The 26,795-nt window shown below is 43.6% G+C and overlaps 1 protein-coding gene across 2 annotated transcripts in view; it reads right to left on the bottom strand.

Annotated features, from left to right (window-relative positions):
• PLEKHG1 (pleckstrin homology and RhoGEF domain containing G1) overlaps positions 1 to 26,795 on the bottom strand; it is a 253,999-nt gene that overhangs the window by 19,225 nt on the left and 207,979 nt on the right. For both annotated transcript variants that reach the window (XM_069599309.1, XM_069599310.1), the window contains 9 exons: positions 26,250 to 26,296; positions 21,873 to 22,023; positions 17,172 to 17,303; positions 14,596 to 14,778; positions 14,409 to 14,504; positions 14,140 to 14,226; positions 8,311 to 8,344; positions 4,971 to 5,057; positions 962 to 1,000 (listed from right to left, as the gene is read on the bottom strand). In XM_069599309.1, the coding sequence (XP_069455410.1) occupies positions 962 to 1,000; positions 4,971 to 5,057; positions 8,311 to 8,344; positions 14,140 to 14,226; positions 14,409 to 14,504; positions 14,596 to 14,778; positions 17,172 to 17,303; positions 21,873 to 22,023; positions 26,250 to 26,296 (856 nt within the window). The remainder of the gene's footprint in view (positions 1 to 961; positions 1,001 to 4,970; positions 5,058 to 8,310; positions 8,345 to 14,139; positions 14,227 to 14,408; positions 14,505 to 14,595; positions 14,779 to 17,171; positions 17,304 to 21,872; positions 22,024 to 26,249; positions 26,297 to 26,795) is intronic.

Here is a 26,795-nt window from a genome sequence, read left to right as displayed (position 1 = left end):
AGATTACTAGCTGCATCCTCATAGATACCCTTACGATACCCTGATAATCTGTGTCTCATCTTTATATGTTAGTTACAGAAGCATGTAAAGTAAAAAGCGATTGAACCCTCTCCACAAATTCTACCCCAGAGAGGCAACCCCAATCAAAAAAGTCTGATGTCCATCCTTCCAGGTCCTGTGCCCACCCTGCCCCCCATTTCCTGCTAAATACATGTGCACAAGCCTATCAGTAGACAGATGTGTATGTCATTCTTTTTAACAGCTGCAGAATATTCCATGTAGTGTTCTGGGATTTATAACTTTTCAAATCGTTTTTCACTACATGGATATATTTATTACGTGGTATCTGTTAAAAACAAAAGAACACAAATACTCATAAATGTGTGAACCCTGGGTGAGTATGTCTATACAGGAAGTGTACATTGTGAAACATATACAAGTGAAAAATATGAAACTGTTGGTTCAAGGGAAAATGCACATTTAAACTTTAAGTGGGCATTAACAAATTAAAAAATCCCTGCAGAAATTTATACACCAATAGCTTCAGAGTGCCTGTTTTTCTCTTCTTTTGGCCAAGCCCACAGCTCTCTCACCTCTGTTTATCTCATGTATATGTATGATTTTCTGATTACTAATGTGAGTGACCATTTGTAAATTTTATTGGCAGTTTGTGTTTCTGCCGGATTATATTATCTGCCTTCAGAATAGAAGTCCTTTGTCTTTCTTATTAATGGGATTTCTTACATCAATGTTCACAAGCATTAATCTTTTTATGTCCACTGTTATCTATACTACAAACATTTTATGTCATTCAGCTTTACATTTTATAATGGGACAGTATTACTTACAGACATTAATCAAACCTGCTAATCTGTAATTCATCTGATGTTGATTTTTTGTATATTGTGTGATTTTGTGGATATCAACAGGAATGGAAAAAAAAAAGTGATCTAGGACTTACCGCTGGTCTTCAAAACTTTGTGTGATCTTGAGGAAGGTTCTGGGAAGAAAAATAAGGCCAGTATCATTTGTCAAACCAAATCAAGATTTTTTTCTTTATAAGTAATTATTCTTGTTCAGTCACTAAGTCGTATCCAACTCTTTGTGACTCCACAGACTGCAGCATGCCAGGTTCCTCTGTCCTCCGCTATCTCCTGGAGTTAGCTCAAATTCATGTCCATTGAGTCAGAGATGTTGGCTACCCATCTCATTCTCTGCCACCCAAATTCACCTAAATTGTGATTGCTTAGAGACACTTGGCAAGACATTCACTCTATCAAAATTGTAGGATGAACACTAAGCTATGAAATCTGGAGTCACCTAACAGAAAACCAACCCAACCCATAGTAACACAATGTTCTCAGCTTTAAGTACTACCTTCTTCCAACAACACAAGAGAAGACTCTACACACAGACATCACCAGATGGTCAACACCGAAATCAGACTGATTATATTCTTTGCAGCCAAAGATGGAAAAGCTCTATACAGTCAGCAAAAAACAAGACCGGGAGCTGACTGTGGCTCAGATCATGAACTCCTAATTGCCAAATTCAGACTTAAGTTGAAGAAAGTGGGGAAAACCACTAGACCATTCAGGTATGACCTAAATCAAATCCCTTATGATCATACAGTGGAAGTGAGAAATAGATTTAAGGGACTAGATCTGATAGATAGAGTGCCTGATGAACTATGGATGGAGGTTTGTGACACTGTACAGGAGATGGGGATCAAGACCATTCCCATGGAAAAGAAATGCAAAAAAGCAAAATGGTTGTCTGAGGAGGACTTACAAATAGCTGTGAAAAGAAGAGAAGTGAAAAGCAAAGGAGAGTAGGAAAGATATAAGTATCTGAATGCAGAGTTCCAAAGAATAGCAAGGAGAGATAAGAAAGCCTTCCTCAGCAATCAATGCAAAGAAATAGAGGAAAATAATAGAATGGGAAAGACTAGAGATCTCTTCAAGAAAATTAGAGATACCAAGGGAACATTTCATGCAAAGATGGGCTCGATAAAGGACAGAAATGGTCTGGACCTAATAGAAGCAGAAGATATTAAGAAGAGGTGGCAAGAATACACAGAAGAACTGTACAAAAAATATCTTCATGACCAAGATAACCATGATGGTGTGATCACTCACCTAGAGCCAGACATCCTGGAATGGGAAGTCAAGTGGGCCTTAGAAAGCATCACTATGAACAAAGCTAGTGGAGGTGATGGAATTCCAGTTGAGCTATTTCAAATCCTGAAAGACGATGCTGTGAAAGTGCTGCACTCAATATGCCAGCAAATTTGGAAAACTCGGCAGTGGCCACAGGACTGGAAAAAGTCAGTTTTCATTCCAATCCCAAAGGTCAGTTTTCATTCCAATCTCAAAGAATGTTCAAACTACCACACAATTGCACTCATCTCACACGCTAGTAAAGTAATGCTCAAAATTCTCCAAGCCAGGCTTTAGCAATATGTGAAGCGTGAACTTGGATGTTCAAGCTGGTTTTAGAAAAGGCAGAGGAACCAGAGATCAAATTGCCAACATCCGCTGCATCATGGAAAAAGCAAGAGAGTTCCAGAAAAACATCTACTTCTGCTTTCTTGACTATGTCAAAGCCTTTGACTGTGTAGATCACAATAAACTGTGGAAAATTCTGAAAGAGATAGGAATACCAGACCACCTGACCTGCCTCTTGAGAAACCTGTATGCAGGTCAGGAAGCAACAGTTAGAACTGGACATGGAACAACAGACTGGTTTCAAATAGGAAAAGGAGTACGTCAAGGCTGTATATTTTCACCCTGCTTATTTAACTTATATGCAGAGTACATCATGAGAAACGCTGGGCTGGAAGAAGCACAAGCTGAAATCAAGATTGCAGGGAGCAATATCAATAACTTCAGATATGCAGATGACACCACCCTTATGGCAGAAACTGAAGAGGAACTAAAAAGCTTCTTGATGAAAGTGGAAAAGCTGGCCTAAAGCTCAACATTCAGAAAATGAAGATCATGGCATCTGGTCCCATCACTTCATGGCAAATAGATGGGGAAACAGTGGAAGCAGTGTCAGACTTTATTTTTCGGGGCTCCAAAATCACTGCAGATGGTGACTGCAGCCATAAAATTAAAAGACGCTTACTCCTTGGAAGGAAAGTTATGACCAACCTAGATAGCATATTCAAAAGCAGAGACATTACTTTGCCAACAAAGGTCCGTCTAGTCAAGGCTGTGGTTTTTCCAGTAGTCATGTATGGATGTGAGAACTGGACTGTGAAGAAAGTGACCACCAAAGAATTGATGCTTTTGAACTGTGGTGTTGGAGAAGACTCTTGAGAGTCCCTTGGGCTTCAAGGAGATCCAACCAGTTCATTCTAAAGGAGATCAGTCCTGGGTGTTCTTTGGAAGGACTGATGCTAAAGCTGACTCCAATATTTTGGCCACCTCATGCAAAGAATTGACTCATCCGAAAAAGACTCTGATGCTGGGAGGGATTGGGGGCAGGAGGAAAGAGGCAACAGAGGATGAGATGGCTGGATGGTATCACTGACTTGATGGACATGAGTTTGAGTGAACTCCGGGAGTTGGTGACGGAGAGGGAGGCTTGGCGTGCTGCAATTCATGGGGTCACAAAGAGTTGGACATGACTGAGCGACTGAACTGAACTGATAAGAGGATTATGTTCAATCTCCTTCTGCTAGAGCCCTATGCCAAGCCTCAGACCTCACAGGCCAACTGTCCATCTGATATGTCCCCAGCATGCCCACAGACCCAGAAAACTCAGCATATCCCCGTCTCAGCTCAGCAGTCTCCCCCACAGCTGCTCCTCCATCTGTATTTCTTATCTTATTTATCATTCACATTATCTTCTCTACTTAGTGACCAGGACATCATTTTAAGTTTTTCCCATTTTCATCCATCACAATTTTGCTGGATCCTATTGATGTTCCATCCCAGTTACCACTCTTTTATTCCAAACTTTTAGCATCTCTCACCCAGACAAGAGGAACAGCCTCCTGCCCAGTGTCCCTGCCTACTTCATTTTCAACCTCGAGCCAGAATTCTCTTTTTAACAGGAAAACATCTCATTGCTTAAAATCCTTCCATAGCTTGCAGGTCAGGTTCAAACCCTCTGCCTGACCTACTTGGCTTTCATGATCAGGCCCTGATTTGCAAGTCTAGTCACATCTCCTCCCATTTACCTTGCTCACCTGCACCTCCAGCCTACCTTGCAGCCAAGGCCAGATAAGTGGCAATAGCTGTCTGACCTAAGGTGCGCTGGCTCAAGTCTCAGGGCCTCTGCAGTGTGTTGCCCCATATCATCAGGCTCTCCAGATTCTACCTGGGGTCCTGGTCCTCTGCTCTGTGTGGTCTTCTGTCCTTCCTAGAGGGCTCACCTCTGTCTCCCTCCTTTTCAAAACTTCCATTCAACCTCTACAAACTCCACTGTATGAACTGCTATTTGTTCAACCCTTTTTTGACTCTCCCACTAGGCTGCAAACTCCTTGCAAGCAGAAATCATGGGCATTATTCTTACATTTTCTTAGCACAGTGTAGGAAATCAGGAACTTAGTAAATGCTGACTTAAATGAAGAAAAATCTGAGGGCTAAGGGGATACCACAAGAAGTCTTGTTTAGCAGATGTGTATTAAAATTTTAGATTTGAAGTAGCTTTGGTATATGGCATTTACAGGATACAAGTTTTCACCAGCGCCAGTAAGGAGGATTTAAACACCTGCATGCCAGTGGAAAATGCTATACAAAATGAACTTAGTTGATTGACGTGTTTTACAGTAATTGAAAAATTGAGAGTTAAGTAGAATGACTTTTAGAACCAAAGCTTGAGAGCGTCAAAGATAATCAAACTGGCGATGTGTTCAAAAACCAGAAAGAAAATACTTTTTGGTCTAACCGAAAGGGACTTTCATTACTAGTGTCCCCAAATTATTTAATTTTTATTATATCTGATTATATTTTATTTACCAGATTTCCTTCTCAGCCGATACGGAGCAGAGCCATTTCGAGAGCCACAAGTCTGTCCCTCGGGACTGTAACAGAAGCCTGGGTAATCTGTAAAGAACCACAGATGTCTGTAAGAATGCAGTGTTCCATGCTGATTCACTTCGATGTATGGCAAAACCCACCACAATACTGTAAAGTAATTAGCCTCCAATTAAAATAAATACATCAAAAAAAAAAAAAGAGTGCAGTGTTCTGTGACTTTTCAGAAAACAGGTAGGACTCGTCCTGGGTATCTGTAGATTTCTTTTTCATCAGACATGGTAGAATCCCTCCTTCCATAACCGGGGTTGAATATGCATCTCAAGACTTTGTGGTTACTGTGGGACCCGCAGGAATGTGTTAGCAAGGTAAACATTCTTCACTTCCACCCCCTCCCACACCCCCAGGCATTCACAAGTATTCCAACTACTACTTTTTTCACTCTGGCAGAAAGAGCTACAACCTTTGGCTTTCCCCTTCTTAAAAAGTTCGTTCAAATGTATAAGGTGTGGTAACTTCTGGCACCCATTCAGACTCACCAGCAACTCTGAGACCCACAGAGGTCAGACAATTCCATTAGAATAAAAAAACAAGGCCCCTGAGAAACTGCAGGAAAGGGTCACATCAGAGACCCTGTCAAGGTACAACTGCCTGGAGAATTCCATCTGGGGAGCAATTTCAAGAGGCATTTCTGCCTGGCATGGTGGTGGAGGGTGCCAAGCCCTCCTGACCCCGTGGAAGCTGCCCTCCATGTATTTCTAGACATGCTTTAAATGGTTTTAAGTTCTCTTCTCAGAAAAGGGATTTTCATTTCATTTCATCTAAGGGGTACACAGACTTTGGATCAAGAAAATCTGGTCTGACCCTAAAGTATTGCAGCATATTCAGTGACCATCTGCACCCTGAAGCTTAAGGATAAACAGTTTTAGGACGTAGCTATAGACGGGTATTCTTCAAATTGAGGTTAAGCATCTTGAGGTCTGCCTGAAGTGTGAGAAAGGTCTGAGGATTATAAACACCACAGAGACTTCAATGTCAGAGTCAAAGGTATCCAAATGAGGTCATTTGGTCCAATGCACTGGCCTATTCTGTTCACAGCCGGCTGAGACCAAAGTCAGGGTACAGCAAGCAGGGTAATTTTCCTAGGCTGGGATGCTGTGGATAGACCTGGCCTGGAAGAGAGGCACAGGATGCCAGTTAGAGGCTTGCCAGCAATCTGTGTGCTCAGAGAATCTTTATTATTTTTCTGTGTTATTTATTTTTTCTTTGTTAGTTATACTCAGATCTTAAGCCTCATATTTTTAAAAATTAAAGAATGTGTAATTACTCTCTGTATAATTTATCTGTAATTTATTTTAAATTTTTTTTAGATTGGAGTATAACCATGCTATAGTTTCAGGTGCACAGCACAGCTGCTCGTCTACACACCCACGTATCCCTTTCCCCCAGCCCCATCCCCATCCAGCCTGCCACACAACACTGAGCTCCCTGTGCTATGCCGTGTGTCCTTGTGGGTGTCCAAGAGCTAACCCAGAGCCTGGCAATAAACAAACAATGTTGTCAAAGGTAGTGGCTCATGCTGAACAGCTGTGCGTGCTAAGTCACTTCAGTCCTGTCTGACTCTGTGACCCTATGGACTGTAGCCCGCCAGGCTCCTCTGTCCGTGGGATTCTCCAGGCAAGAATACTGGCATGGGTTGCCATACCCTCCTCCAGGGGATCTTCCTGAGCCAGGGGTCAAACCTGGGCCTCTTATCTCCTGCATTGGTAGGTGGTTTTTCTTTTTTTTTTTTTTTTTTTAAACCACTAGCACCACCTGGGAAGCCGAAACACAGCATTCCTGGATGGGCTCAAACCACTAGCTTTTCAATTAACAGCTGAACTCACTAACCAATGGCGACACAGAGACTGGGACTGAACAGCTGACCCCTCTGGGTCTTCATATTTTTCCATCTTTCCTCCTCATTCTCACACACCCATCCATGACCTCACCTTCTCTACAGAGTGCCCACTGTATTATACACATATTGATAAAATAAATCAGCTATATGAATATATTGTACAGCACAGGGAATACAGATAATATTTTATAACTACAAATAAAGTAAAATCTTTTAAAACTGTGAATCACTGTTGTATGCCTGGGAATGATATACTGAAATTCAACTATGGAAGTGTGTTAGTTGCTCAGCTGTGTCCGACTCTTTGTGACTCCATGGACTGTGCCTGCCAAGCTCCTCTGTCCATGGGATTCTCCAGGCAAGGATACTGGAGTGGGTTGCCATTCCCTTCTCCAGGGGATCTTCCCAAGCCAGGGATCAAACCTGGGTCTCCCACACTGCAGGCAGATTCTTAACTGTCTAAGCCACCAATCAACTATACCTCCAAAAAAAAAGAAAAGAATCTTAAAGAGATTTTTACTGAATAAGTGGCTTCAGAGCACACAGGGCAGTGAGCCCCAGTCTAGCTCTCTGGGGGGGTCCTGTGGGCATGCAATGGGGAATCTCAGTGCTGGTGCTCATTTCTTTATTTCAGTAACGTTTCATTTCTTTTCCAGCAGGACCCCCACCAGGAAATGATGCAAGATGACTCCATCAGTCAGCAGGCTAGGAGGAAGAGAGGGTGTTGTGTAAGTGAATTAATGTTTGTACTTGGGGAAAGATTCCTCAAAAGTAGGAAGTTTTCAGTAAAAGTTTCTATTAGACTTGGCTGTAAGTCTTTGAAGCTATTGCTTCTTTTTAAAGTCTGTTTAACCTGGGCAGTAACAAGGATGTGGTAAGTGCTTTGAACAGGTCTTATTTTATTGGAAAGACCTCACTTGTATGTATTCTCTGCCTGCTATGAGAAATGTAAGACACAGTCACATGTGTGGGGGCAGTTTTAACTTGAAATGTGAGCTGTATCAGGAACCAACACCTATCGAGTTAGTGTGATTCTTACAGATAATCAATATATTTTTCGCTCATGGGGTGATGTGGGAAATGCATTGTGAGACCTTCATTGTTTTGGTGGTGATGGAGGTGGGGTAAGAGGTGATCCTGGAAGCATAGCTTGCTGTGAGTTGATGTGGAGACATGTGATGAGCCATTGGCGGGCTCACAGATGAACCAGGAGAAATCAATGGAGAAAGAAGCCAATGGGTTAACAAGAGATATCCAACTGGCTCTGTCTGTTACAACAGTGAATAGAGAGCTGCTACTTTCTTACAATTGGGTTTTGACATCTCATAATTGACAACTGGCATCTGTAAACCTGAAGATAGAAAATGTGATAGATACAAGTGGACAATGAGATTTCAAATTGTGTAAGAAAACAGAACTTACGAATGGCATCCATTTCAAGTATTGCTTGCTTGGCCTGAAATAAAGAAGATGTAGTTATAATTACAAAGACCTGTTTTGTTTGTTCCTATTTTAAACTACCGATCCCAAGACACGTTTTATCCCACTGGGATGAGTGGTTTTTGAAAGTTTTTATAGAACTGAAACACCTTTCTTTTAGGCACTAATACCAATTTCAAGGGATTCAAACAGTTGAGCATCCTCATGTGGGTGGTAGATGCTGTCCCTTTGGTGCCCCGAGGCTAAGCTTACAGCCTCCACCAGGCAAGAAAAAAGGGAAGGAAGAAAGGAGGGAAGGTGGGGGTAGGGGGGAGAAGATAGAGGGAGGAGGAGGAAGGGAAAAGAAAAGGGAAAGAGAGAAAGACACTTTCACCAAAGGATCCATACCTTGGCTGAGCAGCTTATCACACAATCTAGATTCCTTCTATGCAACCCTGTTCTATTGAATCCAGTTCTCAATCTATGCAATCAAAGCTTCAAGGAACAGAGCCTACACCATCAGCCCTCCTCCTATCATGGGGGCATGATAACTCTTTTGAGCTGAATGCAAAATAGTGCCTATGTTTTCCTCCCTCCAAATATGATGCACTTATCAGCTGACTCTCCCAGCTCCCTGCAGCATGCCTGCACCACCATCTCTTTTGTGTGCCCTGGAATATCCCGAGGGGGAGAAAGAGCTGCAGTGTGGGAGATGGGCCCTGGAGGACACAGTCCGTGATTCGGCTCTAGCTCTTAACTAGGCAAGTGCTCTCACATTTCTGCATAAGTTCCCTCAACCTGAAGATGGTCAGATAGGATCCACCTTTCATACTTGCTACTGGTAGCAAACGACAGCCATTTAACCCAGTTAGTTACCATCTACTCCGGCAGGGGACTGACCCTGATAACCTTGACTCTTGCTTCCTATACATACATCCTTCTCCCCACCTGAGCTTCTGAAGTTTATTGCTTTGAGGCTTCTTTTGGTTATGATTGTTGTCATATGTTATCAATGTTTAGGGAACTATAAAAAGATAAGTTAAGGGCCTTAACATGAATTATTTTGCCCAAGGATTCAAAGAAGAAAAAAAATAAGGTAGGCTTTCTTGCATCTTAAATGTCATTTTCATTTTTCAAGGCAGTGTGACTGAGCCTATATTATGCTAAGAATAACTTACAAAATAATTTTACTTTGTTGCAGTATGTGACATCACAGTAAAAATGTCTAGGCTAAGTGGCAATTAAAAAACAAAAGCCTTGATGCAGTCACCTTAATTTTGAGAAAATAAGCATTTATTCTTTTTTATAACACTGATATTTTTACCATACATTTAGAGTTTGAGGTTACTAGTCAAGTTAATTTTAGATACAAATGTTAGCTCAATTTCTGTGAAGGGCATTTGCAGAACCATGTGTATATAGAAAATCCAACAGTTTCTACCTGCACCCTATTCCCAATTAATCTGGACAAAAGTTAGTGTATATACCACATATATAGATGGACCATATGGCTAATTTCCAGGAAGTTTCTTAATATTTGTAAGCTTGACTTTAAGAACTCAGTATTTTTTTCTTGCCTTGACATTTAATATCAAAAAGTACTATTCCCACATTTTCCACTAGAGGTCAGTCAAGGACCATCACAGAATTTAAGGACCAGAAGGAGGTTTTGTTCTTTGTCGTTTGTTTAGTTGCTAAGTTGTGTTGACTCTTTAGGAGGAACCTAACTTCTTAAGGTGTTAAATAGTAGAACAATGATACATTTTTTGATATTTTTCCCATTATGTATTTCATTTAATAAGAGTAAATATCTTTTGAAAGCTTTAAGAAAATAATTGAAGAAATAGTCTTAAGGAAAGTGAAAAATTCAAATTAGTAATAATCCTGCTTAAATAAAATAGAAAATTATCACAACCTTATAGTGGATATAATATAGTAAATAAGAGTGCTTTCATTTTCCCTGGGAACAATGTAGTTAAGACGATCTTTGGGGCCAGGCAGAACTGGGTTTGAATCTGGACTCAGTCTAGATTGCATAAACTAGTCCTAATTGCATAAACTAGGGCAGTTTACTTTCCATCTCTGAGCCTCTGTTTTTATTTCTCTAGAATGGGGAGAACAAGACCTTTAGCAGAAGGCATTTTGCTAAAAGGAAGAAATAAGCATACAAAGTACTCAGCACACTGTATGGTGCTCAAGCATTTGTAGCTGAAAAAATAGATTTTACATCCTAAAAGGGTCAGGGACAAAAAAGTACAATTCTACCGTGACTCTATTAACCCTTATAAAATATAAAGGGAACACTGCTTGGAATATACACCCCCTAGTGTGGGAGAAAGAGGAAGTTCCGTAAGCTAGCTTCATTTTGTAATGGCCAATAACTGCCTTTCAGAACCCCTTTGGCAGTTTTGATTTTCCCAGGGACAGGTGAACAACAGGTGGGGCTTATGAATGGCACCTGCCATGGCTCAGAAGGGCATTCCAAGAGACGAGGCCAGCAGACAAATGATTAAGTATGAAGAAAATGCATTCACCTCTCTGCGTGAGTTACCTGACCCCTTGGAAGGCCCTGATGAGCTGAGACTCACGCCTCAGTCAAAGCCCACACCCATGCACATTCATTTCCTGGGCACAGAAGTGCTGCTGACAGCCCCTGAGGACAAGCTTCAAAGACTTTTCAAAAAGTATGCAAAGAGCAAACAGACTTTGTTTCTCAGAAATCTCAGATAGCGTCATTTCCCACCCAGTTCTACTCTCATGAGCATCGTCCCATTTACCGCTCTACTTGCCTCCTCTCTGCCCCAGCATAGACCCCTTCCCCATACATGTGGATCCTCATATCCTTTAGGACATCTAACCTTTCCCTTCACTCTAGAACAGCAAGCAACGCATAATCACAGCCGCCCCCGGAGCCTGTCATCACCCAGAAGTGCCCTCCCTTGCAGGTAGGACTCCAGAAGTCCCTCCTTCAGTGACAGATCTCTGTATTTCCATCTCTCCACCCAGACTCTTGCTGAACCAGTTCTCTGACTCATCCTTCATGCACCTGTTTTCCTGGTTGGTTTCACGCTCCACTCAGCCTGGGAATTATGCTCAATCACTGCAGGTTGGATACTGGTTAGCACTCTGCCTTCCCTGTTGACCTTTCCCCTCACGGCTCTGCTGGTCCCCAACCTTGGGCAACCCATGTGTGCCAGGGTTCTTCACACTAGTTTCAAAGTTGCTGAGTAATCACATTGGTTTGTGGTGGTCAGCCTCAGTGGGGTCCAGGATTCCTTTCACAGATGGCTGTAGTCAGCCCCACTGACTCTCTAGCCCATGGTTTTATAAAAATTATTTATTTGGTTGTACTAGGTCTTAGCTATGGCACATGGTATCTCTGATCTCCACTGCTGAATCCAAGATCTTTACTTGTGGCATGGGAACTCTTAATTGCGGCATGTGGGATCTATTTCCCTGACCAGGGATCAAACCCAGGCCCCCAGCATTGGGAGCACAGAGTCTTAGCCCCTGGACTACCAGGAAAGTCCCTAGTCTATGTTCTTTAGCACGTGCTCTGAATCTCCCTAATTGCCCTTGGACACCTAGCCCCATCTTTGCTTCCACTCACCCAGCAGATGCTATTACCAGCAACTTTAGTGAAGGCACACCCTTTAAGCTCTCTCAAGTCCACCTCAAAGTTTATCCTCTCTTTATTTTTCTTCTTCCCCTAGCTCAGGGAAGATGTTTCTGACTCTTGACAAGACTAACCCCTACACCTACTGGTAAAGTTAATATAAAAAGTTTAATTAGTATAGAGAAGGTGAATGGATTTCTTAATTTTATATAGAGTTGCACCAATTTTTGGTTCCTAAGACCAAGGGAATTAGTTCTAGATTTTAAAAGCTTGAAAAAGCCATGTTTTTATATATGGAGGTGTGCATTAAGCAGTTCTTGCATATTTTTTCAGTAAATAGTAAGTTTTGAGTTCCCATCATTATATTCACAATCTAATGTTTTTATTAGACTATATTTACAGTACACACCCCCACCCCAAATTTTGGATTAAGGATGCCCCTATCCTTCCGTCTCCCCAGAGTTACATTCCAAGGAGTACCCCACCTCTTATCTTTCCTGTCTCCTGTTTCCTTTCCTCATCCCCTCAGCTTACATGCTCACGACATTCTTCATGAGGGCAAAGTGTCTTTCTTTGCTCTTATCTCTCCTCAAACTACTACTGCTTGTCCTTTCTGAACTTTGCTTAAAAAAAGAAGGCCACACACAGTCTGTTCCTTATTTCTCTTCAACCCACTGCTCTTTCTCTCCCTTATCTCTTAGTTGCCAAACCTAATATCTGCTTTTGTTGGAATCTGTTGTCATCTCTTCGGCCTTTGAGACAGTTACTCCACTCTTTCCCAGGGAGGTTCTTTCCTTCTTTCCTTACCATACTTTCTCTTTCGGTTTTCTTACTGCCTCATTTGGCCACTTTTTCTTTGGTTCTTCTCCAAATCCTCCGCCCCTTGCCGAGCACTTAGATGTTGGATTCCCAAGGGTCTGTCTTCCCATTACGCATTTGTGTGGGCCCTCCTATCAAATCTCCGGGCTCTGATGACTGCCAGGGTGGACAGGCCTGCATCTCTCCTGCAGCTGAACTGCCCCTGCACATGGGCCACCACGCCTCCCTCTCAGGCCCATCCAACCGGTTCCTCTCCCTGGCAGCCTGTCTTGGAACTTAACACCAGCCTCTTGGCCCAACACCTGACTCATCCTGACTTACTTCTCCCTCCCCTCTTCTACACTGCCTCTCCTCCTCCTCTTCTGCCACCCGGCAGTGCCCCTCTTCTCCTTTCCAGCACACCACGGAGACCTGCCAATTCTTTTCCTGCTGCCAGTGATGCTCTACCAGCTTATCCATCACACTGCCCCCAAAATGACAGTCTCAGAACACAGCACAGACCATCCCCTCCCTCCAAAAGCTTCAGGAGCTTCCTCCTCCAATAATCCAGGTTCCTCTGTGTGTGTGTGTGTGTGTGTGTCTCTGTGTGTGTCTCTGTGTGTGTGTGTCTGTGTGTGTGTGTGTGTGTGTGTGTGTATGTGTTCAAAGCCTTCAAAGGTCAGCTGACTGCTTTCCACTTCTCTAATCTTACCTCCTACTCCATCTCCTAAGAACTCGACCATTCAATCTGAGGACTTCCATTTGAGCACAGTCTGTGTGCTATTGAACACAGGGCCCCTTTTCACACCTCTTTGATTTTTGTTTATGCTGTTCTCTCAGCTTGGTTTCCCTTGTTCTTTTCCCCATTTAATAAAAATATTCCTCCTCCACCAAGACTGAGGTAGAAGGCATTTTCTTTCCTCTCCTCACTGGACCATAAACTTGAATACTTTACTCGTCCACAATACTTGGCATATCTCTCTATTAATTCATCATATTTAGCAAACAGTTCATCATTTATAGGACTAGCTCCTTTGTCTGCAGATTCCTTCGCAGCCAAGTCTGGGTCTTGCTTCCCACAGAACCTAAGCCAGCTTTATTTACCCTAGGTGCTTAGCACAGTATTGACTAATTCTCATAACTCCCTTATTTTGTACTAGTGCTCTAGAAAATTTTTTTACAATCTTTCCCTTATTTTTCTTCTTTCAAACAACAACGACATTAATGAACCAAAAACTCTCTGCAGAGTCTCTCTGAATATGAATCTTTTCAGTATGAATGGCTGGTGCAATTGTTCCCTTATGCAGCTTCTCTTTCAACAGTCTTCATTTTGAAAGTGTACATTTATTCCCATCAGGCTGTCTTCCTGAGACCTGAATTCCCTTCCATTTTATTGTTCGTTGCCCTCATGGTCTTACCTTAGCTGGAATCTTTGCTGCATGATTCTCCAGGATCAGCCTCTTCAGGTGCAGAACCCACAGGCGTTTGTCTTGCTGCGACTTCGCCTACCAGGAGGAGAGGTGGACAGTCACGCAATCCTACCTCTCACAAGACACGGCCACCCCAGGACCTCTGACTGGATGGGACACATGCAGGGTGGCCAGCAAGCCGTGGAAAGGCCGTCAGGCACGTGACGCTCACCATGCATGAGGGTGAGCCTCACAGGGAGGCAAAGGGACGCTGGTACCTGAACCGTGTGCTGCAGCTTGGGGTTCTTGTAGTGGAAGACGCTGAAGCTGAGGGGCTCCTTTGGGATCACTTCCACCAGCATGAGGTTGCCGCACTGGAGGGGCAAGCAGAGAGGGTGAGGCAGGCTTGCAAGGGAGTGGAACCAGCGCCCCCAGTCCCTACCCGGGACACCCACGCAGACCTACCAGGATGTGGGCTTTGTATGTAAACGTGTCATCTCTCTTCTTGGTGATGAGCAGCAGCTTGTCAAAGAGGAAGAGTGTCCGTTCATTCTTGGCCCGCTGGAGGCGAAAGGTCCCTTCAAGCACTAGCTCCCCGTAGCTGGTCAGGTCTGGCCCCTTCCAGTTGGTGAGCAAACTCTGTATCTCCTGAAAGAGTGAACATGCCCTGTGATTAAACAGGAGGTGGGAGGGCAAGGTGGGGAGGACCTTGGGAAGGTCCTGTTCCAGGGACCTGTTTGTTGAGCTTTGATGGGTGCGTGCATGCTGAGTTCCTTCAATCATGTCTGACTCTCTACAACTCTATGGATGGTAGCCTGCCAGGTTCCTCTGTCCATAGGATTCTCCAGGCAAGAGTACTGGAGTGGGTTGCCATGCCCACCTCCAGGGATCTTTCTGACCCAGAGGTTGAAAGTGCCTCTTATCTTTTGGGCTTTGGGAGGTGGGTTCTTTACCACTAGCACCGCCTGGGAAGCCCACTGAGCCTCAGGAATGGGGTCCAAATACCTGCGGCAGGGTCTCAGGGTCCTGAGTGGTGTCTGATGTCCACGACATTTAGGGCTGGTGTCACTTCAGGGTTAATAGAACTTAAGCAAGGCGTTATTTGACAGGTTGCTAATTACTTCTTCCCCTCCTGCAATAATCCCTCTAAGGCAGTGAGGATATCTTTCAAAAGCCAGGAACAGAGGCTGCCAGTGTGGCCTTCTCACCATCCTTCCCAAGATATGCTCATCCCTTATCTTGGACAAAAACCTTCAGAGCTACTGACCTAAAATCCTTCTTCCAGAAACTGAAGTCACACCAGATACAAGTAACCCATAATGAAAACTGGTAGAAGATCACACAAGATACATCTTCTCAGAAATTCTCTGACACTAATCCCATTCATTGGGGGAAAGGAAACGGACGTTTCTTCACCAGTGTGTTTTTTGTTTTTGTTTTTTTGGCTGCATCGGATCTTAGTTTTGGCTCATGGGTTCAGCAGTTCCTGTGTGCGGGCTTAGTTGCCCCTTGGCATATGGGATCTTAGTTTCCCGGTCAGGGATCGAACTCATGTCCTCTGCATTGGAAGGCAGATTCTTAACCACTGGACCACCAGGGAAGACCCCCATTGCTTTTTTAATGGAACTTGATAAATAGAAATGGATAACTGGACTTTGAAGTTTCTTTGGGATGTATTGTATATCCATATTAACTTTTCAAAGAAAATGGATTTTGTTATTTTGTGAAAATGAAAATATTAAAAAACAGCACTGAGTTAAGCAGCCCACAAAACCACTCGAAAATTCTTAAGCTGAAGGTACAAACGGAGGTGATTCAGAGCCAGAGACTGATTTAGTGGTGTCTTCAGACTGCCAGACAGACTCCTAAGCTATGAAAAAACAGTCACTGAGCCATTTCTGAATATCTAGCTGACATTATGTCCACAGAACACTTCAATGATGAAGCATTAAAACCTTTATTATTGCTTACACAAAGCAGATATGGTCTGGAAGATTAGAATGTCCTCTTCCTTTGATTTTTGACAGCCAATTACTATCCTCCGGGTGCACGTAGATGAAACCTAGAGCTCTGTTCGAAGGTACGGGCCAAAGGACATGGGTTTCTCCCAAGCTGAACACAGGTGCTCTGCATAGCATGGAGTCACACTGGGCTTTTCTGTTACTCCGGGGACAACCAAGAGCCTCGGCCTAGTCTCTGAGCAGACACGACCTTCAGTTTCTAAATAGAGCATCTTCTAAGGTGCCTAGGACATGGTCACTGACTTAGCATCCATCCAAAGTTCCCAGGAATTTAGAGCTAAATACAGTGACGATGGAAGGGACATTAGCAAATGTGTCTTGTTTTAAAAGTGAGGGGTCTAAAATGCCACGGTACGTCCCCTCCCCAGGAAAGCTGCCGAGGACCTGGTTCTGGACTTAGTCCTCCTTCCTGAGTCCCCCGCCGCATCACCACACGTTCACCATCTCATGACTTTGTGAACTAGTGACAGAGGAACAGAGGCTTAAAACCCTTTTACACAGTTTGGACACTCAGTCGTGTCTGACTCTTTGCAACCGCATGGACTGTAGCCCGTCAGGCTCCACTGTCCACGGAATTCTCCAGGCAAGAATACTGGACTGGATTGCCATTCCATTCTCCAGGGGATCTTCCTGACCCAGGGATTTATTTATTTTTAATTGAAGGATAACAACTTTGCAACACTGTGTTGGTTTCTGCCATACATCATGAATTAGCCATAGGTATACGTATGACCCCTCCCTCTTGAACCTCCCTCCCACCTCCCACTCCATCCCACCCCTTGAGGTTGTCACAGAGCCCCAGTTTGAGTTCCCTGAGTCATAATAACTACATTCAACAATGATCAGTATTATTGATGGCCTACTCTTTTCTTTTTTTTTGATCCTGATGTTTCTTAGCGAGATCTGTGATGAAGACCCTGGGTGGCCTGCAAGACTGAGCAGGCTTAACATCTGATTTGGGAAACGGTAGCAAGCAATAGGTCCATGGCCTCACCAGACACGGCCACCCCGAGGCCTCACCTGCAGGCGGACGGCGTGTTCATGCTTCCGCTTCATGTCATTGATGTGCCAGGCTACTCTCTGCATCGTGTCTATGGCGTCAAGCACCACATCGTAGCCCTCTGTGTCCTTGTCAAGGTGATTTTCTATTTCCTAAAACAAAAACAAACAGCAAAAAAACACTCTAATTATTTTCTTTTTTATTTCCATATATTCACTGAAACAAATGGTACTTCTAAGATGAGTTTCTCATTTTATTTTTGCTTATTTATTTACATACTACTATCTTTCCTTAAGATCTTGAGATAACTACCAGAAAAACCTGCAAAGAAATGATAAGAATGAATAAAAGTGGAGTTAGGAAAGATAGAAGTTGATTAGAATTTTACAAGGAGGAATTTGACAAGGATGATGAAAAAAGTATATAGGCCATTAAGTTTCACAGAGACATCAGGGTGATTGTAGGAGATAGGAGAGTTGATATCGCAGTTGGAGATTTCTGAAATTCCTGGTGGCCAATGTATATAGTTCTCTCTGTTAAAATACAGAAAATATACTGATTTTTTTTTTTTTTCTCCCAGAGGAAGCAAAACATCACACACAGGGCTTAGTACATAACAAACTAAAGAAGAAAAAGAACATAGTGGACATTATGTTTCAAAAAAAAAAAAACCTCTGTAGAAAGTGTATTTTCATGTAGTCAAGGCTTTAAAGCCCAAATGAAATTCACTAAAGATACTCCTTCTGAGTGTTGAGAGAGAGCTTATAGTTCAAGTATTCACTCTCTGATGCTCAGAAGAACGTAACACCAGCACTTAGCTAAGCTTTGGAATTCCACAATCCCAGGCAGATGAGAAAGGGACAGGGTTCTTTTCCAGTTCTTTCAGGTACACAAGACACATGTCCCTAGACTTCTGTGAGTCTAAGGATATAGGGACTATTGCATAGTTCCTTTAATCCTTTATCTTCTCAAAAGTGCCCACGAGAGAACTAGGTGGTAAGTAAATGCTTATTTAATTGAAGCTGTATCTTGTTAAAAGAGCAGCAATACCTTGCAGGTATCTAAATTCCAATGTAAATATCTAAAACAGTAAGAAGATATTATGATCAATTAGATTGTTCCTATGATCCTTATCATGCACACATGTTAAGCTCAAGGGTAGAGGTTGAATCTCATGGTATAAATTATGAAAATTCCATTGTTTTATAGTCACTTTGTTCACTTTTACTGAATCCTCAAACTTTCCATCCAGCTAGAAACTGGCAAGGAATTTACATTTTCTTTCTATACTCAGACTCAGCTATTAGTAAGGTCCTATGAAACCATATCACTAATAACTTCCAGATAAGATCAAGGGCAGCACCCCACTCCAGTACTTCTGCCTGGAAAATCCCATGGGCGGAGGAGCCTGGTGGGCTGCAGTCCATGGGGTCACTAAGAGTCGGACACGACTGAGCGATTTCACTTTCATGCAAATGGCAACCCACTCCAGTGTTCTTGCCTGGAGAATCCCAGGGATGGGGGAGCCTGGTGGGCTGCCGTCTATGGGGTCGTACAGAGTCGGACATGATTGAAGCGACTTAGCAGCAGCAGCAAGATCAAGAGCAAACTTTAAAAAGTAATCATTTCTTCTTTTAGCCTGAGAGGCACTCCTGTTGATCATAAACAGACTCAGAAGTACAGAGTGTATTCCTGTGGGGATCTTCACGGGTGACTACACAACTTTGAAGGGATATGAAAGACACAGAAGGAACACTTTAAACCAAGTATGAAAGCAAAAATACTCCAGGAAACTGGAAGTTAGTTTTAAATTCATCTAACTACTGCTCGTCCCTTTTTTTTTTACTGTCAGCTGTTACAGACCTAGTGGTTGTATCTTCCACAAATTAGTATGTTGAAATCCTTTCCTTTAATGTGCTGGGATTAGGATGGGGGCTTTTGGAGGTGACTAGGCCATGCAATGGAGAAGGCAATGGCACCCCACTCCAGTACTCTTGCCTGGAAAATCCCATGGACAGAGGAGCCTGGTAGGCTGCAGTCCATGGGGTCGCGAAGAGTCGGACACGACTGAAGTGACTTAGCAGTAGCAGTATCAGGCCATGCAAACGGTGACTGCAGCCATGAAATTAGAAGAAGCTTGCTTCTTGGAAGGAAAGCTATGACAAACCTAGACAGTACAGTAAAAAGCAGATTCATCCCTTTGCTGACAAAGGTCCGTATGGTTTTTCCAGTAGTCATGTACGGATGTGAGAGTTGGACCATAAAGAAGGCTGAGCACCAAAGGATTCATGATTTTGAATTGTGGTGCTGGAGAAGACTTTTGAGAGTCCTTTGGACTGCAAGGAGATTAAACCAGTCAGTTCTAAAGGAAATCAACTGTCTATTCATTGGAAGGACTGATCCTGAAGCGCCAATACTTTGGCTACCTCATGCGAAGAGTCGACTCATTGGAAAAGACCCTGATGCTGGGAAAGACTGAACCCAAAGGAGAAAGGGGTGGTGGAGTATGAGATGGTTGGATGGCATCACTAATCCAATGGACGTGAATTTGAGCAAACTCCGGGAGACAGTGGAGGACAGGGGAGCCTGGTATGCTGCCTTCCAGGGACTGCAGAGAACTGAATAGGACTTAGCGACCAAACAAGCGGCCCGAGAGTAGCGCCATCATAAAAGGGGTTAGTGCTCTCATGAAAGAGACCCCAGAGAGCAGTCCTGCCTCTTTCTACCACGCGAGGAAGCGAAGAGGAGAAGGCCGGCTGCAAACGAGAACTCAGCCATGCTCGCCCCCTGGGCTTTGGTTTGCAGCCTCCAACACTGAAAAATAAATGTTTGCTGTCCAAGTCACCCAGACTATGGCATTTTGTTATAGTAGCATGTACTAATATCCCAGCTTTTAATTTAGAGGGTGAGGGCTGTTCTCCCTAGCAGTTAACTCTTTGTAAGAATCTCAAGTGGAATCTTTAAGTGACAGAGATCTGAGACTTTTCTTTTGATTGACTTACTGTCTAGAAAGCCATTAGGTAGATATTATTGGGACACACTGGACTCAGATGGGTTTCCCTGGTGGCTCAGATGGTAAAGAATCTGCCTGTGATGCAGGAGACCTGAGTTCGATCCCTGGGTCAGGAAGATCCCCTGGAGAAGGGAATGGCAGCCCACTCCAGTATTCTTGCCTGCAGAATTCCATGGACAGAGGAGCCTTGCAGGCTACAGTCTATACCATATTAGCAGAGTCCAGCAAAGATCTATCGTGGGAAAGCCAGTATTTTTTAAAGAATTATTTGGCACTGATTTAGTAAATTAATCCCACTAAATTTAGGGGTCATTAAAGCCAATCGAACAACGAAAGTAATATCCACAATGTGGTTTCATAGGACACAAGACTCTCCCAAGATGGGCCACACAGGCACACAGACAAAGCTGAGAAATTTTTGGTAAAGATGGACCATAAAGGGTGCTTTCAGTTTTAAATGCGTGTGAACTAGGCAACCTTGGCATGCTTAACCAAGTTAGAAGCCTGGGATCATTTAAAAAGAGATACATGTATACTGCAGGCATGTTGATATAGATAGGAACTCTGGATTTCAATCTTTTAAGAAAAGATTTTTAATGTAGCATTAAAAATAATAAAGTAGGGGTGTGGGAGGAAGGCTCAAGAGGGAAGGGTATATCTGTAAACATGTAGCTGATTCACTTTGCTATACACCAGAAACTAACACAACATCGCAGCCCACCAGGCTCCTCTGTCCGTGGGCTTCTCCAGGCAAGAATACTGGAGTGGGTAGCCATTCTCTTCTCCAGGGGATCTTCCCAACCCAGGGATCAAACCTGGGTCTCCTGTATTGTAGGCAGTTTCTTTACATCAGGGAAGCCCCATTGAAAGCAATTATACTCCTATTGATAAAATAAAGTGACAGAATAAAAATAACAGTTTTTCTGTATTGACTGCCTGTGAGGCACCACGAATCTGGGGAATGCAGAGAACTGGAACCCAGGTAGTGTCTTGACCACAGCCCTGCTCCTAACCTAACCACTGGGCTATCCCGTCTTTGTCAAATTGCCAAGGCAATTCACCCTCCTTACGGAATGAAATTACTTTCGAGAACACTATTTTCCATTTTCATCAGCTTCCTTAGAGGATAAGAAATGAGAATGTATGAGAGCTATGTCTACTTTTGTTTCTAAAGCCTCCTTAAATTTTGTACAAATAATGGGAAATGATATAAAGAGAACAGAACCCAAAGTGAGGTGAAGCCCAGCTCAAAGACATTTATCACACTGCTCATCTGTCTTCTCTCCTTTCAGCCCTTTCTCTTTGCTCCTACGAAAGCCAGTCTTTGACAAACAGCTCTTACTCCCAACTGCCTACTGAATCCGGGCTCATGGAAGTAAAATAAAGCATACACAAAAAAATCTGTTGTTCATTAAGACGACAGCTCCTTGCTTGAAACTGTCACTGCCTGGAGTGAAGGACTTGTAAGCCCTTTCACCATTAGAGCTAAAATGAATCTTTCTACTTGGCTGTTATCAATGAGGCTGCAGGGCTACCATATAAATATCTCTAATTCCTCAAAGCAGATTAGTCAGTTGTAAAGTATGAGTGTGGAAAATGTTTCCATATGTCCACAGCCACTTTTTGATTTTTTTTTCTCCTAAACTTAATATATACACATAAAACCCTTAGCCTCTAGAAAGTCCTTCCAGTGCAGGCAGAAACTTACATGCAAAAGGAGATGATACTTGAGAATCCGCTGAACTGGCTTCAAGAGATAGGACCCCAGAGGCAGTGAGTGTTTCAAAGTTTCCTGCCGTTCCCTGAAGAATTTGGCCAGCATCTTGTTCCTCATACACTCTGTTAGCACGGCCACAGATCTGCAAGAATATTTTAAGATCAATGCCGGTGAAAGTGAAAATGTTAGTTGCTCACTCATGTCCAACTTGGCGACCCCATGGACTGTAGCCTGTCTATCCATGGAATTCTCCAGGCAAGAATACTGGCATGGGTTGCGATGCCCGCCTTTGGGCAATCTTCCTGACTCGGGGATCGAACCTAGGTCTCCTGCATTGCAGCTGGATTCTTTACCATCTGAGCCGCCAGGCAAGTCCTTTAAATGCCAGTGTATCAAGGCCTTAAAGCAGATAAAGTGGCAATAGAGCAATAGGTAGACTAGAAGGCCTCTGGGCAGGTGAGGAAAAAGTGTCCCTCTGGTTGAACTGGGTGAGTCTGGTCCCGATTCACCTCTGGGTGAATTAGAAAAAGACACTATAAGAGGGTGGTGAAACATGGACACATGACATCTAAGCTGCCAGCTCTGTCCTTCAGGGAGATGAAGCCCCTATCTGGACACAGGACTTGCCAAAGGGGATTTAAATTGGATGGAACCCCAATTTAAAGAATCTGCCTGCCAATACAGGAAACGCAAAAGGCGCGGGTCTGAGCCCTGGGTCGGGAAGATCCCCTGGAATAGGAAATGGCAACTCATTCCAGTATTCTTGCCTAGAAAATTCCATAGGCAGAGGAGCCTGGTGGGCTACGGTCCATGGGCTTGCAAAGAGTTGGACACGTGGATCGAGTGAGCGCACACACATGAGCATCTTTGTTCGCTGTTCAACTTCACATCTGCATTCAGTATTCACAAGTTACACTGCAAGGAGCGGTCACCATCGTACTAAGAAAAAGGAGTGGCTTCTTTCCAGCAGCCCCAGCCCCCTGCCAGACATCTGTTGCCTGCTTTGCTGGTTGTGTTTGTGTAAGTGCACAACGTGTGTGATGTTACACGCAGGTCTTTGGAGACCTCGTCCCCCAGGAACTTCCCTTTGAGAATCTCTGAACAGACCTTTCTGTCCACCTCCAGGTATCTCTCTCCTCATTCTAAATTCAGTTTTTGAAACAGCTGGTTAACCTTGGTCCTTAAGGACCGTGCTTTACAGAGTGTATTAGAAAAATGGCTCAGGATTCCTTCTCTACTCCAAAGGCAAGAAGTATGGCCCCCAAACATTCTAGAGAGATGGCTGAAACAACACTCACATCTTATCCATGAAGTAAGCTGGTGGTCTTGTGAGGTCACACACACACGTAAATTAAAATCTCATGGTCTCATAAGTTAGAAGCAGGTGGAAGTGATTTCAGCCCCTTTCTCCCCAAGTCTTAATAGGTTTTCAGAATTAATTCAGAAAATTGGAGCCAAACAACAAAATAAAACTTCTTGGAAGGAAGTGACAGGGACGGTGGTCTCCTGACGAAATGATCAGAATCACTTTTGTGTCTGACTGCTTGGAGAAATATCTATTCAAACAGATTTATTTTTCCCTTTAAGTCAAGATTTCAAAACAATTCTTTACCATGGAACCCAGGGACTTTTCTAAGGCTCTTTAGAGTCAGAATTAGCTGCTCACTGGCTGTCTAACCCTCTGAAGTCTTGAGTTCTTGCACAAGGATAAGACACCTGCAGGAGATGCTAAGCACACTGAACTCCAGATTGAGGCCATGTGGGGACATTCGAGGACAATGACCTGAGTGGGTCTGGCCCTCTCCCTGGGGACAAGAGGGAGGGCTTGAGCCTCTTCCCAGGGAAGTCACTGGGGCGTGACTGCTATGAAGAAGGACACCTGTCAAGGCGTGCAGGAGACACTTAATATCACCAGCCCAGGTCCAAAGGGGGAAGACACATTGTCAGATGGGCTGAAACACCTGGCGCTCACGGCTTGTGAAGACAGGGGAGGGGAGGGAAAGCTCGGGCCTCAGAGAGCAAATGGTTAGGAGGGAGATGAGAGAAAATCTTTTCCTATGAACATGAAAACCACACAACTGGGCAAGACTCGGGTGTACCCACTTCACTGAGAGGGCCTGGGAGCATCTCCCTGCTAACATGTTTCTTTCCTTCTTTAAAGTCAGATCTGAAATACAAAACACTTCCTCCAGGAAACTGTCCTGACTTCTCCTCCCTTATCTCATACATCTTTAGCCTCTGTTACACATGACTGAGGTGGTGCTGTGCTGACTTATCTTCACGGATTTGCTCTTTCCTAATGGCTGTTCCACTATTGCATTTGGTTCAGTTCTGACCCTCAAAAGAAAATGAACTGCTTGAAGGCATGGGATATTAGCTCCTATCTCCCACCAGTGTACACAGAATGCGGACTTGTGCGCCATGAAGGACAGGCCCTCAGATATGTCCTTGCACAAATGACTGTGCCTGTCCGCACCCTGAAGCAGCCTAGTTTATAAAAGTTGCTTTCATTTTGCACTCTCCATTCTTATTACGAAGTTAGAAAAATCTTAATATAAACCTCCAAAACTAAATATTCAGAAGATATTTCTTCCAATGACATGTTTATAATGAAATTTACACAGACATAATCCTCCACACAAGCCACTCTAGCATCTGGCTCCCGATAACTGGGTCCAGGGCTCTGCTGATTCTTCAGAGTTGGAAAGGTTTTCCATTTCTCTCAGAAGGAAGGTCTATGGAGAAGTTGAGGCCTGATTCTGTGATTTCTCTGCATCAGGGTGTGGTATAATGCTGGCTTTTGGCATAAGGACCACAGATTTAGTTGGGGCATCCTACAATGTCCTGATTATCTTTAGCAGAGAGGTGGCAACAAATGTTTTAGGAGACAGCATTGTGTAAGTGAAACTGTGTAAAGTGTGGGTGGGTCTACAGATAAGGAGATGGATAAATGTACTAATCTGCATGTGGGATTTTGTTTTGTTTTCAGAGAAACCTGGGAAAAACATGCCTGGCCACCAACCAAATAAATCACCACAGCACAATATGCAGACCAGTATTTAGAGGAGGATGTGAAAATTCTTCAATGGAAAGAGTTTTGCCACGGTAAGCCCAAGCCTCTGGCTTCACATCCTTTAATCCACACTGGCTTTCTACCACCAGGCAGGAATGACCCACTTGCTCTCCCTGACCACAGTGGCATGAGGGGCTCAGCCTGCTGGATTCTCTTCAAGGTGGACCCCAGCGCCCACTTTACCCTTATGGACACGTCCATACCAAGACTGGCTACAGAGTAGATAAAAGTTCCCTGAGCTCTCTCCCTGGTTCATGCCTACCATAACAATGCCAGTCCTGCTAGTCATGGGCAGACAGACAGTAGAAAGGTACGGGGCAGAGGGAATCACAAAGCTTCAGAAATTCTACAAGGATGTGGCAGCATGAGGTCTGAGGCCAGACCAACCTTGGTTTAAATCTCAGCTGGGTTTGCTCACATGTCAGCTGTGTGACTCCTGTAAATTCAATAAACCTACTGGAGGCTCGATGATTTCATCCATGCAGTGGGCATGGGGCAGGGATGGTGATAAACAAGCACTTCTGGAGGGCTTATCAGGGCCAGGCCCTGTGTTGCCTGTGCATTCTGCCTTTCTTTAATCCCTTAACATCTCTAGATTGCTGGGAAAATGAAATTCAACCACATTTTGTATTTATAGCACCAAGAGTAGCACTTGAAATTACTAAGTGCCCAATAAATGTCTTTTGCAGAAAAAAAGATTTCCAGCAGAGTGAGTCATGGTCTTAGACCTGATTCTCTTACTGAATGATCACTGAGGCTGCTCCTTCAATGGCCCTCCTGCCAGCACCTCTGGGGTAAGTGAACCTGAACTGATGGTCCAGATAGGAAGCTTATCATGATCATTCCCTTCTCTGAGCTCCATAAAACTTGCGTAGCTTCTAAAACTTACATAGCAAAAATATAACCTATTTTATCCCCAGATAGATTATATAAACTCATTAGCAGGGCATCCCACATTCTTAAAAACACAGCACACATACCAAAGGGTTGACAGATAAGCCTTCTTCTAGCCAAACACTTCTAGGAGTCCAGTGGAGGACACCTAACAATCTTTTTGGTCTCCTCCAAGGTCATTCACAATTTTCCCCCCATGCTGGCTCTGCTGGGTAGTCCCTAGGCCTGAATGGATCAGGATCAGGATACCCCTGTGATCCGTTCTCAGCATTTCTGCAGTCTTCCCACAGTATTCTGCACAGCGCCAGGCACATAGTGCCCACTGACCACATAAACTGCATTGACCGACCTCAAGCAACATGAAGGTAAGCAAAAGTATTTCCACAATTCACCAGGCGTACCTTGGATAGTTCGTGCAATACTGGGTATAAATGTGGAACTCTTCACTCTGCAAGGAAACAAAAGAGATGTAATAGGCTAAAAAAAAAAAAAAAAAAAAGTAGAGACAACAACATTCAATGAAAAATAAAAGATATATCATTCATCCTTTAAAAGGTGTTGTTTTATAAGTTGTTTCTCTAACCACCTTGGCCTGTCTTCTGAGTCCCTGTGGCAATCATTCGTGCCATTTTAACTACCTTGATTTATACCTAGAATCCACATGCACTTGAACTCATTTGAGATCAATCATTAAATACTTATTGAGCATCTGCTATGTTAGATGAATCTGAAGGCAAATAGGAAGAGGAAGACAGCAAGGTTTTTGTTCCCAGGTGCTCATGGTCCTCTGGGGCATTTGCAGGGTGAGAGAGAAATATAAGCAGATAATTTAAATATTATGTGGTCAGAACATGTTGGAAGCATGTGCAAGGGAATACTTTCAAGCCCTGTGTGTGCAGCTTCCTCTGCCCACGGTCTTTCCCACCTTTTTCACTGGACAGCCACTA

Source organism: Ovis canadensis, chromosome 8 (genome assembly GCF_042477335.2).
Source record: "Ovis canadensis isolate MfBH-ARS-UI-01 breed Bighorn chromosome 8, ARS-UI_OviCan_v2, whole genome shotgun sequence".
Taxonomy (NCBI): domain Eukaryota; kingdom Metazoa; phylum Chordata; class Mammalia; order Artiodactyla; family Bovidae; genus Ovis; species Ovis canadensis.
This window is presented reverse-complemented; position numbering and strand designations above follow the sequence as displayed.